We start from the raw sequence: 15,795 nt of genomic DNA, 5'->3' as shown, positions 1-15,795 counted from the left end.
CCAAATGGCGTTTATTTGAGTGCGCCTCACTGCATCTGCAGCACTTGGATGCAGAGTAGGAGCCGCAATTCATCATGTCTTGGCCTGACAGCTTGGGTGTAGATATTGCTGAGGGCCTTTCTAGTTGCCCCCTCCCCACCTCCAATGTTTCTTCTGGAAACAAGTCAGTCACTTTAATGTCAAACTATGCAGTAAAGTGGGTAACTATTCCTCTGTGAGCTCTACCCTAAATTCAGTTAGATGGGGCTGGACAAACTTGGGTTGCTTTCTTTGGAATGTCAGAGGCAAAAGGAAGACCGGATAGAAGTTTATGTGAGGCATAGATAGGATAGGTAGTCCAAAATTTTTCCCAGGATAAAAATGTCAAATAGAGGTCATGCATTCAAGGTGCTCGGTGTTCAAAAAAACTAATTTTATTGAGTATGTTAAGTAACCTAAGTATACAAAAGTTCTCAGTATTATTTAATTTTATATGCACTGTTTGTCTTATTTGGCACATTGGTTGTTTGTCAGTCTTTGTGTGTAGATTTTCAGCGATTCCATTGTATTTCTTTGTGTTATGTGAATGTCTTCAAGAAAATGAATCATAAGGTATTATACAGTGACATACACAGTACATGCTTTGAACTTTGAAGGTGAGAGGAGGAAAATTTAGAGGAGATGTGCAGGACAAGTTTTGTTTTAAATATACAGTGCCTGGAATGCAATAGTGGAAACAATAGGTTGATAATGGCATTTAATAAAGAGGCCATCAGATAGGCATGTGAATAGGGAATGGACATTGTGTTCGATGAAGACATCACCAGCCTGTTCTCGTGCTATGTTCTAGAGGCAAATGCTTAACACTTTCATGTAAGCCATGCAGCCTGAAACATTAATTTTGTCTCTCTCTTTGCTTGACCCACACAGTGCCTCCAGCACTTTTGCTTTTCTATATATATTTCAGACTTGCAAATCCGCAGATTTTTGAATTTTCTTAATTCTCCTGCTTGCTTTTCATTCTCACTACGACACCCTTTAGGAGCGCCTTACAGCTCCAATTTTGTCGCCGCTTTTCCTGCAGAAACCAACAAAACATTAGCAGCAGGGACCATGTAGCTGCCAAAATTCTATTCATGTCACTGCAAGGAACAGTTATTAATAATCAACACTCTGCCTTCAATAGACAGAATAGAAAATAAACAAAGATCATGAAATCAGATTATAGCTGTGAGACACCCAACCAAAGATGAACATACTGATGAATCACAGGAAATCTACCCCAGATAGTTTTGGAGGGTAAATTATTGAAGAGATTTAAACTAGAAGTGGATACACTTTTGAGCTACAAGGAATTGGCATAGAAGTGCTGAGGCCTGGGGTAGATCAACCATGATAAATTTTGAGTGGCAGGCCAAGTTTGATGGGCCAGATAGCTTACTCCTGCTATTCTTGTATACCTCCACCTTGTGAAGATGGTAGATGGGACATAATAATGAGGAAGGTTAAATTCAGTGCAGACATTAGTCACAAGCAGCTGATGGCAAATCAGTCCTTCCTTGCACCCTCCAGCAAAGACCCAATTTCCCAAGTCTTTTTGCTTTACTGCTCAAAATAAATTACTGCTTATAAGAAAGATACAGAAATACATAGAACATAACAGGATACAGCACAGTGTAGGCCATTCAGCCCACGATGTTGTGCCAACCTGATAACCTACTCTAAGATCTTTCTAACCCTTTCATCCTACATAACCCTCCATTTTTCTATCATCTATGTAAATGCCTGTAATATATCTGTCTCTACCACCAATCCCTGCAGGCATTCCATTCATTCACCAATCTCTGTGTAAAGAACTTACCACTAGCATCTCCTCTATACTTTTCCTCCAATCTCCTTAAAATTATGACCGCTTGTATTAGCTATTTCCACCCTGGGGGGGAAATGTCTCTGACTACCCACTCCAGCTATGCTACTTATCATCTTGTAAACCTCGATCAGGTCACCTATCATCTTCCTTTTCTCCAAACAGCAACCCCTAGCTTGCCCAACCTACCTTCCCAAGACATGCCCTCCAGTCCAGGTAGCACCCTTGTAAACCTTATCTGCACTCTTGCTATGATAAGCTGTCCACAACCGAATAAAATATTCCAATTGTGGTCTGACCCGTTTTATAGAGCTGCAATATTACCTCTTGATTCTTGAACTCAATTCCCCGACTTATGAAGGCCAAAACATCACGTATCTTAACAACCATATCAACTTGCATGGCAACTTCTAGGGGGTTGATGGATGTGGCCTCAAGATACAATGGATTTTGAAAAAGAAATACATAGAGTATATAGCTTCAAAGGCTATAAACTTAGAGCGGATGGCCTTTTATTTTTGAAAAAAAGAGACACAATACTAAAAATAAAGACAGTACTCAGCAGGTCCAGCACTATCTGCAAAATGAGTAAAGGAGAGTTAAGGCATTGGCTCAACATCGTTTCATTGGAGCTGAGTAAAGTTATGAAACAAGCTTGTTATAAGTCGGAAGAAAGGCAGGGGTTGGACAGAAGAAAGGGAATATCAGTATTAATGTAGATGCCAGGAGAGGCTGCAACACAAGTGGACTGGTGATGCCAGCTGTGAGAGAGTGGCGAAGGCTTTTTAATTGCAAATGTTCTGTGATATCAAGGCAAGAAGCAAAAGTAAAACTGTTAGATACACAGCACTTCCGTTACTGAAACTTCAGAACAAAGAGAGAATGCTTGAAACACTCTGCAGGATAGAACTGATTAGTTCTGATACAATCTCAAAAAGTAGCTTAATTGGAAGTCCTTGATTTGGAATGAACATCAATATCAATATTTGTATGATGGTATTATATGGGTACCCTGCTAGTTACTGCTAAACTGCAGAAACTCTTTCACAATTAATAACGTGTTGTTAGTGACTCAGATGTCTAATGCATTCTACTTGTCACCTTAACCAGTGGGCCAAATCATAGAATACAGGAGCTCAGGTAACTCACCTCAACTAACTTTGCCTTTATAATGCACGGAGGCTGCAGGAACATCAATTACCTATCCAAGTTGTTAATTTGCATCAGCTCCTGATGGATCAGCTCAACTTCAAGCCAAGATTCTTTGCAACTGCAAAGAAAGGGAACGACTAGCTTTTAGTTTTGATTATTTCCTTTTATGGATGGTGGCTATGCAGGCAAGACTACCATTTCTTGCCTAGCCATCAGTGCCCCTTTGAAGGCGGTGGTAAAGATTCTCAGAGTTGTTGGAGTGAGCAGTGGGGTGAGGTGAGGGGTGATGGAGAGACCTGCAGAATTTGGGCCCAGCAATAATGTGGGGCCAGTGATATTTCCTCAATCAAGATGGTGCTTGACTTGAGGAAGAACCCCAAAAATGGTGACATTTTTCTTCACTGCTTCCTTTATCCTTCCAGACGGTAGAGGTTGACTCAGGAGCAGCTTCTGGAGTAAACTCTGTGTGCAGCAGCAGTGTACCATCGGAGGGAAACGATGGTGGAGGAATAGGCGTCAGTTAAGTGGGCTGACGTTCTAATCAAAACAGAAGGTTAAAGCCATTATTAACAATTAATGAGCTTTTGAAAAAGATCAGAGAAGCAGTGTTAAATCCATGATAATTTTAATTAATTTTTGGCTCCCTATATCCTTACACAATAATCCATTTCCTCAATTTAGAGCAGAGGTAACGTTAAAATCTGAATCCAAACCTTCATCAACAATCCTAATGCCCAAAGCAAACCCTCAACTGAAAATCTCTTCTCCTAGAAGAAGCTTCCTCCAATGTCCTCCTAATGGGCCTTTTGAGCTTGACAACTACAGAAAATTGAATTCATTCAAAACCAGAGGAGTTTATCTTGCACTTTGCAAAATTTCATGTGACAAAAATAGTGCATTTTAAAATATTTTTGAAATGCTTTTTTTTGTTTTCTATTTACATTTCAAATTGTGTTCTAAAAAAGATAACCACTCCAAAAAAAATCTGTCTACAATTGTTTCCAGATGAATGACTTTTAAGATTATTTGTTATATTAATAGGTTCCAAACAGTGAGAACAGCTGGGTAAATGAAACCGCAGCACATAAAAACACGACATAATTTCCGTAGATAACCAAGATACTGATGAACTAAATAACCAATGTACAGAGTTTTCAAACACAGCTCCCTCCTCCACACAAAGAACACAGTCCCACACTCAAACTGAGGAGCTGCACTGGATGGGAGATGGGAGCAGAACCAGGCAACAATCTACAGATGTTAACACACTGTCAACAACAGCGAATGCCTCCGATATTCAGAAATCTACACACTATATTAAAAATTAATCAAACCACAGAAAGTCTGAAGATTAAAATCCAAAACATTTAAAATATTTAGACACATTCAAAAGCCATTACTAAAAAAACCAAACAATTTAAAACAAATCCAAGTTAAGTATTACTTAGTCCCATGCAGTCATTTACCACCACTGATTTCAATGAAGAAGCTGTGCCTGTACTAAGCTCAGCTTTGCCCAGCATGTCTTTGTGGATTTCCACTGAAAGAGTGAAAATCATAACTTCATTCCTCAATGGACTCCACAAGGAGTAGAATTTTTGTTTTATTTTTCTCTACAGAACAGGCCTTTCCAGACCAATGAGCCATGCCACTGAATTACATTCATGTAACTAATTAACCTACTAATCCATATGCCGTTGGAATTTGGGAGAAAACCAGAGCACCTGGAGGAAATCAACAAGGTCATGGGAGAACATACAAACTCCTTACAGATAGTGGTAAGAATTGAACCCTGTGGTGTAGTCCATCTGATCCAGGTGACTTACCTACCTTCAGACCTTTCAATTTCACAAGCACCTTTTCCTTAGTAATAGCAACTATACTCACATCTCTCCCCTGAAACTCTTGAATATTTGGCATACTGGTAGTGTATTCAACAATCAAGACAGATGCACAATACACTGATACTCGAATGGGACCGAAATGTCTGGAGACATTTTGCCAAGCTTGGCAATCAAACAAACTTCCACGCTTCAAGTTTGTCTGCCATTTCTCTGGCTCTCATTACTACCTCTCAAGCTTCATTTTTACTCTTTTAATCTTTATATATCTAAATAAAAAAATAATTCAGCTCTTGAATGTCCTGAGTTAGAATCTACGTTCAATGGGGTCCTAGGGTCACCTGAACCATGACATCAAGCATGGACCTCAAGATTTGCTGATGTTGAATTGAATGAGATTGGATTCATCCCATTGACTATAGGTGAGGTTTTGCAAGGGTTTGAGTCAGCCTAAAGACTTTATTTCCAGTATGAGCTATCAAGTAAACTAGTGGAAATCTCCACAGTTACCTATATAGCAACTCTGAATTGTGTTCAGCACCTTTAATATAGAACTACAAATGTTTACCTGTTTGAAAAAATTGAAAATAGGATTAACTGTTTCGTATCAAGGAACTGTTATTTTGAGTTAGTGTGAGAAACTTTAATCAACAAAGAAAATAGATTTAAGAAACAATAAGAGATAAAGTCACCAGAGTCCACTAATAGGCATCCATTAGTCTTGGGAAACCATGAATTTGCGCCTTGGAAAGTTTCCAGGGTGCAGGCCTGGTTAGGGTTGCATGGGAGCCCAGCAGTTGCCCAAGCTGCAAGTCTCCCCTCTCCAAGTCACCAGTGTTGTCCAAGAGAAGGGCAAGGGCCAATACAGCTTGGCACCGGTGTCGTCATAGAGCAATGTGTGGTTAAGTGCCTTGCTCAAGGACACAACATAAGAGTCCACTACAATTAAGCAAACACATTTCAAAAGGTACCTAACACTTCAAAGACACTCTGAGACACAGAGGTACAACAGAGCTTAGCTTTGTACTGAGTGATCTTAAAGAAACCCATCAGTTATGGTCCTGACTGTTGGAGTCACTGCCTAGGGCACATACTTGGAAGTGCCACTAATTTGCAAGTCCTGTGGTAATGGGGAACTTCAAATGAGGTGAGAAAGAAACTGGCATCATTTGTCACAAGCCCACAGTTATGCAGTTTGCTGTTGGGCAGCGAGGAAGCAGTCAGGGACTGCTGTGGAGACAGGTAAATGGAGTTAACTCTCCCACTCTACAACAAACTGGCAGAAATGCAAGCACAACTCGTGGATATCAGGCCAGTGCATGTTGGAAGTAAAATCACCCATAACAAGCAACTCAAACACACAAAAAAAGACTTCTCCCCTTCTCATTTAAAACAGAATCAACAAAATTTAAATTCCTAAGTATTCACAGTCATCGCCTCCCAGCAAGCAATTTTCACTTTCACCACTTAGGTAGTAACATGACCACTTGCTATTTTCAGAACGACTACCTAGAATTAGCTTCCATTTTATCTCAATTGTATCAAGTGATAAAAAGAGTGTGCAATCTGCTCACAAGATTTTGAGCCATTTAAGAGGATTGAAGGTGACCTCATATCGTTCAAGAATCTAGAATTTTAGCTCTAGCCACACTTACCAGCATTTCTTTCCCCAGCAGGGTCAAAAGGCTGAGCGTCTGCCTGTGAAGTTGCTCCCAGTGTGGAAGTTGCAGCAAGGCAAGGGTAATATGGTGTGTTGACAGAACACAGACTCATGCCGAACAAAATCTTAAAGAGCTTGACTCGCTTTTGTATACATTTTTAAGCCTGGGAACCAAGTTCACCAACGTACCGAGATGAGATGACGAGATGAAGGTGTAAGTGAAGGATTTGATGGCAATGGTTATTTTTCTAATTCTGAAGTACTACTGGCCTTGAACATGTAGATTTAATTGTTTATTAACACATAAAATATGTATTATGATTGGTATTTTCTGTGAAGATATGGAATTAGAAGTTGCATGAGGATCAATAACTGTAGGATAATGGACCATTCTGAGCTGTAACTGCGGAGCAGTTCAGAATCTGGAGCCGGGCTGTTCTCCTTGTGCATAAGTAAATAAGGTCTGGTTGAAGAATGACGGCAAAGATTTGTCGAAGTCCAGTTAATCATAGACGACACCCGTTTATAATTAAAGATGAGAGTGGCCATACTTTGCCAAGCAGTAGTTATGAAATTGGGAAGACAGCATTAAAAAGTCACAAACTCATCTCACGTAATTACCACCACCGGGGTCAAAGGAACATCCACTCTCTACACAAAAGAGTGTTAACATCAGATACCCAGCATCATACACCATTATCTATTACAGTTTTTCTTGCTTGTCAAAGTACTATTAGCTATTTAGATTACCATGCAACAAAGTGAACTACACTATCCTGAACCCCATGGAGCATAGAAGTAGTATTAGTTATGCAAAGCTCAGCTTAGCTCAGTTTCAATATTACTGATTGGAGAAATATTTCATTATCTGCCAACTGTCAACATTTTAATCCAGAAAAGTCAATTATCTAATTTAAAGAAAGCAGTCAAAAGGAGAAAATAGTTTAGTGATTTCAAACAGTACCTTTGCTTCCAACAGTCTTCTTCACCGTTCCAATCTCCAGCTGTAGCCTTGGTTCTTGTTCCTTCACAAAGCTGTTAAACCACCTCCTTCTCAAATGTCCAATTTCTGGATGTCCTGAAATCAGCCATCGTGGCCCAAATTTCCTATTAGGAACGGGCTCATCCCACATCTGCATGCTTACAGGCATTCTGGACTTGTATTTCATCTTGTACATCACTTCTGTATCAGGAGCATAGTTCTCTATGGCAGCTGAGGCAGAAGCTGGCACTCCCAGTCCATCGGAGGCACTGCGCTGGCCCAGTGGGATGGAGAATCCCGACCGCTGCAGCAGCAGCAAACTGCCAGCCATAAAGTAAGCGACAATGAGGAAAACAAAGAGTATGGGTGTCCGTCGGAGAAACCTCTGTAGTCTGACAAAGGGTTTGGCCATGCCCCTTCTCCCTAACTTCAAGCCGAGTGCGGTTAGGCTTCGCGGCTGGTATTCATTCCATCTCAGTGAAGCAGTTTTTGCAGCAGCTGCATTTTGTTAAACTTGACCAGTTCCTCTTTGACTGACGGTGAAGCAGCATACATCACCACGTGTGAATGAGTGAAGTTTCCAAGCACTGAAAATACTGAGCACTGAGAGCATCCTCTCCCTTGAGGCAGACATTTAGCCAATGCATTGTGAAGCCCCTCTGAAGAAATAAGGTGACAAGTTAATTAATTCAAAAGCAGTTTAGAAACCTAGAAAGTATATGATTTGAACTTGTCTTTATTTCTGTTTGATTATCTAAGCATTCCTAATCATTTGCAATATGGTAAGCAATTTAAACAACGCCAACTCATTTGTAACAACATGAATATGACATCACTGATATGTAACATACATAGTGTCAAAACTAAAATAAAGCATTAACTGTTAATAACCAACTTGGAATAAAATTACACATGTCATTTCTTTCCAAATGACATTTATTAGTTCTGTGGTCTACTTAATAAAAGAATAAGCATCAGTAGCTGCTTTATTCATTATTGCCTTGAGAATAATATCAAGAATACGTTGAGTGCTTTCCAAAGATATCCAAGTCAGGAAAAGAATTTCCTGACCAAAATGCCCCCAGATGAACACTTGTGGCTCCTACTGACAGCTTTATGGCTTTCTCAATATGCTTATGCTTTAATGCATTTAATGCTCAGAGGAAATCTGCCAAATGCTACTGGGGTAAAAGTGCAGATCTTAAGAGCCAAGAAATAAAATACAACTGATTTCTAGTACCCGATTGTCTCTTAGAATGGAAATGCAAATTTCATTTGATAAATGATCAGCCAAATGGGTGGATAATTTGAAGAATTTATACCTATACATGCTTTATAGTTTTAGATTTCATAACTGATACTTATAGTAAATTCAACTTTAGGGTACTTCAGGATCTATTGTTTCTCTGATCAGCATTTTCTGTTTTAATTTTTTATTTCTAAAAATGCGTTGTATTGGAACTAGGCTAGATAGTGGGTTTGACTGATGTCCTATTAGATGTATAGTGGATTTCCTGCTAAAATGAAACAGTGAAAATTCAAAACATCTGACAATACACTCAGTGGTTTATTAATGCAAACATCTAATCAGCCAACCGTATGGCAGCAACTTTAATGCATAAAAGCATGAAAACATGGTCAAGAGGTTCAGTTGTTGTACAGATCAAACATCAGAATGGGGCAGAAATATAAGCTATAGGTGAAATATGAGAAAGAGTGTGGATTGAGTATCTCAAAAACTGCTGATCTCCAGGGATTTTCACACACAACAGGCTCTAATGTTTACAGAGAATAATGCAAAAAAAAACAAACAAAAAAAAACCATTCTGTGAGTAGTAATACCGTGGACAAAAACACCTTGTTATTGTTAACAGAGGAGAAGAGCCAAACTGGTTCAAGCTGACAGGAAGGCTGTTAATAACTCAACTAACCATGTGTTACAACAGTGGTGTGCAGAAGAGCATCTCTGAATGCACAACATTTCAAACCTTGAAGTGGATGGGCTACAGCAGCAGAAGAGCAGCATGAACATGCAAAAATACACAAAGTGTCCACTTTATTATGTACCTCTTCTACGTAATAAAGTAGCCAAGAAGTGTATATGGCAATATATGAATATTATCATCATTTGAGTTTTGATTCTATATATAAATCTCAAAAATTATAAATATGTACAGCATCACTCAACCTTTCTAGACCTGAATCTCAAGTTTCAGTGGACCAGGAACTACTGATTCATCCAATAGCTTCTCATAAACTTAATGATAGAATGATTGGAGATCCCAGGAGAAAGATCCAGCTATAAAATACTTCTTTAAAATTTAGAGGAAACATTTTATGTTTAGATGCTGTTACTTTTGGAAACTTTGTTTTGATATTTATATTCGTTGTATCTATCATATTTCTTCAAAAAGGCATTTATCCAATTTTCATAGAAACTCCCTTCTATGTTATCTTTCACGTCCTTTCTAGAATCTCGTTGAGGTGTTTTTAGTCACTGCTGTTAGCAAGAAGCCCAACCACCAACCACCAGCCTGTGCACAGCAAGATCCCACACTGATAATGACCAGATGCATTTTACAAAATGCAGCTTGAAGAATAAATATTATCCACGGGAATTGGGATCATTTTGCATTCACCCAATAAAGTATACAGAAACTTGGTTTCAAGTTTTATGTTAAAGATACAATCCCTCCCCCCACAATCTCACATTAAGGATATCAGGTTTAGTTTTCTAGGCTCTGGAGCAGGGGTTCCCAACCTTGCTTATTCAATGGACCCCGACCATTAAACGAGGGGTCTGTGGACTCCAGGCCCAGAACAATATGGTCCAGGTGAAAAGAAACCCAAAATTTCAAGTATTTGCAAACTCTCCCATTGCCAAATATGTAATATTTTGTTTCAAAATCAAACTGCTTCAATTGCCTTTTACTTGAGTAATGAATAATTGAATAATTTAATAGATCTATTATCCTATTTCTTATCCATCTTATCCCATAAGGGATCTTCAACATGCCAATAATACGGTGAAACATCTGTCTTGAAAAAAAACTTGATGAAACGGAAGATGTCTTCCCTTATCAGTTTTCAAAATGCCTTTGTTCCAAAACTAGTTAAGCAAAGAGAAAGATGAACTACCAGCTGAATTGTTAATATGTGCTGCATTGGCAGAAAGTAGAATGAATAAATTTATTCTGTCTGAATGGCGAGCCATTAGGAGAATACACTGGGGAGACAAATCTCTGCCAATACTTGCGCAATACATTAATAATGTATGAGTCCTGCTGTGATGGAGAGCCATTGAACACAAATGTTAAATCTGTTCCCTACTCCGCAGATGCTGCCTGATCTACTGCTTTCTTCCAGCATTTAATGCTTTCTGTGTAGATTTTCTGCCACCCAGAGCATTGTGTTTTCTTTTTGTTGCATTAGTTCATCAGTTTCTGAGGAATTATTTCAAGGCTTCAGTTGGTTTTCCCTGTGTGCTTGAAATATAAGAAGGAAACCAATGAACTTAGTTGATTTTCTGAGCTCCAGAATTTTATTTCTGCGCAGACCCCTTCTTTAGAATGTCTAATTCTACTGGGCTTTTCCTTCCAGCCTCTTACCCTCTCTGGATTTGTCACCAGCTGCCAATGTGATATATATGTACTCTGTTAATAAATTTTCTTTGAACTTTGATATTGACCATCTCTATTTTTCCTTGTTCACTCTACCCACTAACAAACAGCATGACTCCACTACAAGAAACAATCCTAATGTCACTGTCAGATCTGCTGATAAGGGCAGCACTGTGGTGGTTTAGGATATGAATCTCTAATTTGTGGAAGCTGAGTATCACTGTTCAGACACCTCTTCCTATTGCCTGCTCAACCATGAACCCACTACAGAATATCAGGCCACTGTCTCGCAGATGGTCTCAGACCTTATTTCCTCAGGATATCTTCCCTCCATCGTCTTCAGCACCAATCTACCAACCTGCTATGCCTGCTTCTATTTCCTCTCCAAGATCTGCAAACATAATAGTCTAATCATACATGAGGAAATCTGCAGATGCTGGAAATTCAAACAACAACACACACAAAATGCTGGTGGAACACAGCAAGCCAGGCAGCATCTATAGGGAGAAGTGCTGTCGACGTTTCGGGCCGAGACCCTTTGTCAGGACGAAGGGTCTCGGCCCGAAACGTCGACAGCGCTTCTCCCTATAGATGCTGCCTGGCCTGCTGTGTTCCACCAGCATTTTGTGTGTGTTGTAGTCTAATCATACTTGCTTTCAAATGGCTCTTACATCACCAAACTTACAGTACTGCGCAAAAGTCTTAGGCACATATATATATATATAGAGCTCGGGTGCCTGTGACATTTGCACAGTGCTGTAGTAATTTTACATATTGCACTATACTGCTGTTGCTGCAATAGTAGTTCATGACATATGTAATTATAAACCTGATTCTGATATGGGTCTCTATTGTGGACTGAGAGTGGGAGGGGGGCAGGGAGAAGGGAAGCATGGTTGGAGGGGAAGGGAGAGGGGAGGGGAGGGAGCAGGAAGTAGCAGAGGAATGTTCCTCTGTAATGATCAATGAACCAATTGTTTGGAATCAAATGACCTTGCTTGGTGTCTCAGTGCTGGGTGTGTCTGCACCTGTGCCATCCCCCACCCTGGCACTCCTTCTCTGCTACCTGCTCCACATTCCTCCAATGGCTCTCCAACCTCACCATTCCCAACATTCTTTGCTCCAGCCAGATTTGCAAACTCGCCCTCTGCTCCACATTGACAAATATAGTACTGTGCAAAAGTCTTAGGCATCCTGGGCCAAAGGCTTCAGTACTCAACTGTATTTGTTTGTACCTGGACTCCATCCTTTCTCTCAGTTGAGCACCTTCCCACTTCCATCTCTAAAAGATCTGGCAGCCTCTGGCATTTCGGCATTTTCCAGGTCTTAAACTCCAACCAGTTTATCTTCACCATGGGCATCTGGTTCCACTCTGTTTCCACCACACACCAAGGTGGTCTGAGAATACTTAATTTCTTCCTTGAACAGAGGATCAACCAATCCCGCTCCACCTTCTGTTTGAGCAACTTCTCCTTTAACTCCATTTGTTTTCTCCAGTCATGTATAGTTGGATGCTAATGTTTGTTTTTGTAGAATATGTGGAATGATCCTTGTTTTAATTCTTCAATAATCCCCTCCTGCAATTCTCTCTATTATATTGTTAACTGTATCAAGGCCATATCTAGAGTACTGTGTACAGATTTGGTCCCTTTGCTCCCCAAGAAAGGATAGAATAGTATAGTAGAACATTATTTCCCTGCTTCAAAAAGCTTTGATGCTCAGAGTAACTTGCATGTGTTTGAAATCATTTAAAAGAGTAGAAGTTATTTATACACCAAAATTCTGATAGTTAATTTAGAAACATAGAGTAAAAAAATACTAGATAGAGAGGGTAGTGAAGAAGGCTTTTGGTATGTTTGTCTTCACCAGTCTGGGCACTGTATATAGAAGTTGGGATGATATGCTCTAGACAGTGATGAGACAACACAGAGCATTGTGTACAGTGTCACTCATCTTGCTAGAGATGTGAGGATGTTGCCAGGGCATGGATGACTGGGTCATAGGGAGAGGCTGGGAAGGGTAGGATGTTATTCCTTGGAGCGCAGGACTCCAAGACGCAATTTTGAAGTGTTAAAAAAATCATGAGGTGTGTAGAGAAAGGTGAATGCAGAGTCTTTTTCTCCTTGGCTTGGAAATCAAGAATTAGAGACGAAAGAGATTTAATTGCAGCCCGATGGGCAACTTTCTCCACACAGGGGGCGGTACTTGTATGGAATGAGGTGCCAGGCAAAGTGACGAATGCAGGTACAATAACAAAATCTAAGAGATATTTAGACAGCTACATGGATAGGGAAATTTAGAGCAATATCGGTCAAAAGCTGGCTAACAGGGATAGCTTAGATGGACATCTTGACCAGCATGGGTAAATTGGAATCAAGGGCCTATTTCCAGTCTGTATGACTCTTTGACTAATATTTAAAAGGTCAGTGACTCCATTCGAATGAATGCATGTGATTGACTTCGACTTAATTGGCTTCTGTGAAGGTAACAGTCCAGACATGAAATACAGTTATCTCCCCCTAGCCCAGCAACTACTGAAGCACTCCTAGACCCAAAGGGGAATCCAGGGAGAAAATGCATTTCTGACCTACGCTACAGTGTCTAAGCTTGGAATTCCATATTGCAGATCTGGTCAGACCAGACAGCCAGCCAGGCATGGGCATATTCTAGCCCAAATCAATGGGTCATTTGCCTGTCATTGCAACAGTGATCAAGCATTGCCAGTATACAAGTAACGTTTTCTACTTGAAAGAATTTGGCCTCCAGATAGCATTGACCTATAGGGTCATCATTCAATTAGAGATAAAAATCGTTCATTCTACTTTCTGTTAATCTCCCTTTGAACAGCCAGAAAGGGCTTCATATTAGGACTGGACAGTATTTGTAAAAATATTTCTATGTTCTAGCTTTCTGAGAGTTCTCCTCTTCACCTCTAGTTTATCCAACATAATATGTATACAGGTGCCAGTAATAACTACAGATGCAAGAGATACCAAGACAAATAGAGATTGCTGAAAATACTTAATAATTAGGCTACAATCGTTGAGAAGGAATGTGTTTCAGGTCAATAAGCCATGTTTTCTACAAAAAATCATGGGATTGAAAAATGCTGTTTGGAAATGCAGGCAATCGGCCTTTCAAACAGAGACAAGTCCGAGCGTTACACATGCTCTGCAAGTCCAGACCTGCTGGTAGACTTGGGGTAGAGGTCACAAACCTGTCACTAAACTCCCGATGGGCTCGAAAGTCCACTATCAATTGCATCTGGTCCCAGGATTGTTGAGGGATGTAAAGTCCCAATGATCTGACTGAGAATTTTTGGCCTGCAGATTAGGAAAACAAAGGAATAAGTAAAATATAATCATTCAGGAAAAAAAAAACAGTTTAATGTTTCTTGATGACTTGGTGGCAGTTTTATTTTAAATGAGGATGAGGGAGAATTTCTTCTCTCCGAGGATAGTGAACCTCTGGAATTGTCCGCCCAGAGTTGTGAAGGTGAGTCACTGAATAGACAGAGGAATAGTAAACTTGTGCTTTATCAAATCAAGGATTATGGGTCACGGGCAGGAAGGTGGAACTGAGGCAATGGTTTGATTAGCTAGTGGCTTTCCCTTGTTCCCGTTTCTTATCTTTTTATTGTATTATTTCTTTTTTATTGAATGTCAAAGATACTGGAAACATTGATAACTTCAATGACAGCTTTGACAGAAAACAAAGCCCCACCTTAGCTAAATCCTCTGTCCGTACCCATCAAAATGTTCCAGGGGCCAAATCTCTTCACTACGTCACCAAAGGTCTCATTGCTGTCTGCCTCCAGTACATGAAGGGCAGGACACCGAGACTGACCTCCACATCTGGGCCAAACAAGTGCACGGTCAGCAGGTAGCAATTCCTAAAAGTATGTCCAGTCCAGCCCAGCCAATATCCAATAAGGCTCCTGATGTGAACCTTGCCTCAGTTATTATGAAAATTTGGAAAGAGCACGCAAGAGAGCAACAGACTTTCTTTTATAATGCTATCAAAACTCCCTGGCACAGCTTCCCTCCCAGCTTTCCTGGTCTTTCCTGATCTCTGTTCTCCATAGTTTCTCTTGAGCAGCTCTCCCCTGCAACTGCTCCAAGAATTTGATGTCCTTTGAGAAGTGGTCGCCATTGCCAAGCTGAAGCTCCAGGAGGAAAATCCAGAGTATGAACAATTTACCTTTTATATTCTATGCCTCCATTTAAGAAGCCAACTATTTTGGATGCTTATTTAAAACATAATATCTTTATTGACCTGTCCTGGGGTATTTGTGGTTTGAGTATATAATCCTCTACATCCCTCTCCTCCTTTAAAATATAGTCGGTTTTGCACTTAGACATTTGAATTGTACACCATGATCACAAGAAGGAATTAGATACAGGATCAATAATAAGAAATGTCCACAGCTGTCAATTAAGTTGAACTGAATTTCTGCTGTCAGAGAGATTGCTCTCAAACTCCCATTCAATGCTGGCTATGTTGCTAAATGCAAGGCTGGCAGCTCTCCTAATAGTGCTGTGAACCTTGGCCTGATTTCCCCACTTCTAAGGGGATTAGTTCCATCCACTTAATGTATGGGTGGATGCTGGAGCTCCCTCTGCATCCAAGAAGACAGCTTTGAAACTGTGCAACTCTGAAGATGTGCACAACAAGATAACCACATCATCACCAAC

General features: G+C 40.1%; 1 protein-coding gene across 4 annotated transcripts in view; it reads right to left on the bottom strand.

Annotated features, from left to right (window-relative positions):
• Nucleotides 1-15,795, bottom strand: part of LOC140731731 (sialate:O-sulfotransferase 1-like) — a 144,080-nt gene that overhangs the window by 73,073 nt on the left and 55,212 nt on the right. For all 4 annotated transcript variants that reach the window (XM_073053459.1, XM_073053460.1, XM_073053461.1 and 1 more), the window contains exons 2-3: nt 14,319-14,424; nt 7,464-8,140 (exon numbers count right to left, since the gene is read on the bottom strand). In XM_073053459.1, coding sequence (XP_072909560.1) covers nt 7,464-7,893 — 430 coding nt within the window. In that variant the 5' untranslated portion in view covers nt 7,894-8,140; nt 14,319-14,424. The remainder of the gene's footprint in view (nt 1-7,463; nt 8,141-14,318; nt 14,425-15,795) is intronic.

The sequence above is a fragment of the Hemitrygon akajei genome, chromosome 8 (assembly GCF_048418815.1).
Source record: "Hemitrygon akajei chromosome 8, sHemAka1.3, whole genome shotgun sequence".
Taxonomy (NCBI): domain Eukaryota; kingdom Metazoa; phylum Chordata; class Chondrichthyes; order Myliobatiformes; family Dasyatidae; genus Hemitrygon; species Hemitrygon akajei.
Note: the sequence above shows the minus strand (reverse complement) of the source record. Positions and strands in the feature narration are given on the sequence as shown.